This window comes from Merops nubicus, unplaced genomic scaffold (genome assembly GCF_000691845.1).
Source record: "Merops nubicus isolate BGI_N331 unplaced genomic scaffold, ASM69184v1 scaffold15205, whole genome shotgun sequence".
NCBI lineage: Eukaryota > Metazoa > Chordata > Aves > Coraciiformes > Meropidae > Merops > Merops nubicus.
Window position 1 is genome coordinate 260 of NW_008607756.1, and position 920 is coordinate 1,179.

The following is a 920-nucleotide window of genomic DNA, read 5'->3' on the forward strand; positions in this document are numbered from 1 at the left end:
TAAATGTTTGACTCAATTGTGTGGACACATATATAAATATATGTAATAAGTTTATGCTCTCTTTAACATAAACACATTTTCATCCAGGATGTTTCGTGTCCATAATATCATATAGCCCCATAATATTGTCCTTCCTTGGACCACAAAACCCTTCATCATTCTGAGGCACAACCTCTCATGTACACATTGGAAAACTGAGGCAGAGAGATGCATCTCTGCATAGCTTTTGCATCTCCTGAGTCCTAGCCATTTATTTTTAAACTGAGATTGTCATTACTCTATGGAGAGAAAGAACCAAAAAGAGATTTCCAGTGGGAATGTGTCATTTTGACTGCTTACCTAACCTAGGAGATGTTATTGTGTTAACATTGATTTTCTCATTGCAGGGGTGGAGATGACAGGGTCTGTAGGCGGCTGGCTTTTCTGAGGAAAAGCACTCATTGCCATGCCTTCCCGTGATCTTGTGCATGCACTGGATGACTCGGGACTGCATCCCTTTGCCACAGGTGACGGAACACTAGAACACACAGAAGATCCACACTCATTAGAAAGAAACATGAAGGTGAAATGCCAGTCCAGGTTAAGTCAGTGGCTGCTCCTTCAGCTGTCAGCATTCCAAGATCGTTTGCTTCCATTCCATTAGCTAAATTAAAATAAATTTTAAAAGCACAAATAAATTGTCAGTACTTACTGAAGGACTGATTCCAGCATCCTGTCGCTGTCAAGGTCCATTTTGTAAAGCCTGTGATGAAAGTAAACTGCAGCAAAGTGCCTGAAGGGAGCAAGGGCTGCTCTCCTCTATCTGTATCATAACTTAGCAAAAGTGATGGAAAAAAAGAAAATTCTCACAGATGCTGACAGAGTGAAGCATTTTTAATTAATTTATTACTCCTGCCGATGCAAATGTGCTCTTCCTGCTG

At 40.7% G+C, this 920-nt stretch overlaps 1 protein-coding gene across 1 annotated transcript in view; it reads right to left on the reverse strand.

Moving 5' to 3' along the window:
- Nucleotides 1-339: 339 nt before the first annotated feature.
- Nucleotides 340-920, reverse strand: part of ADAMTS19 (ADAM metallopeptidase with thrombospondin type 1 motif, 19) — a gene marked incomplete at both ends in the record, with an annotated part of 46,390 nt that continues 45,809 nt past the window's right edge. Inside the window, one exon of the mRNA XM_008940058.1 lies at nt 340-517. Within this exon, the coding sequence (XP_008938306.1) occupies nt 340-517 (178 nt within the window). The remainder of the gene's footprint in view (nt 518-920) is intronic.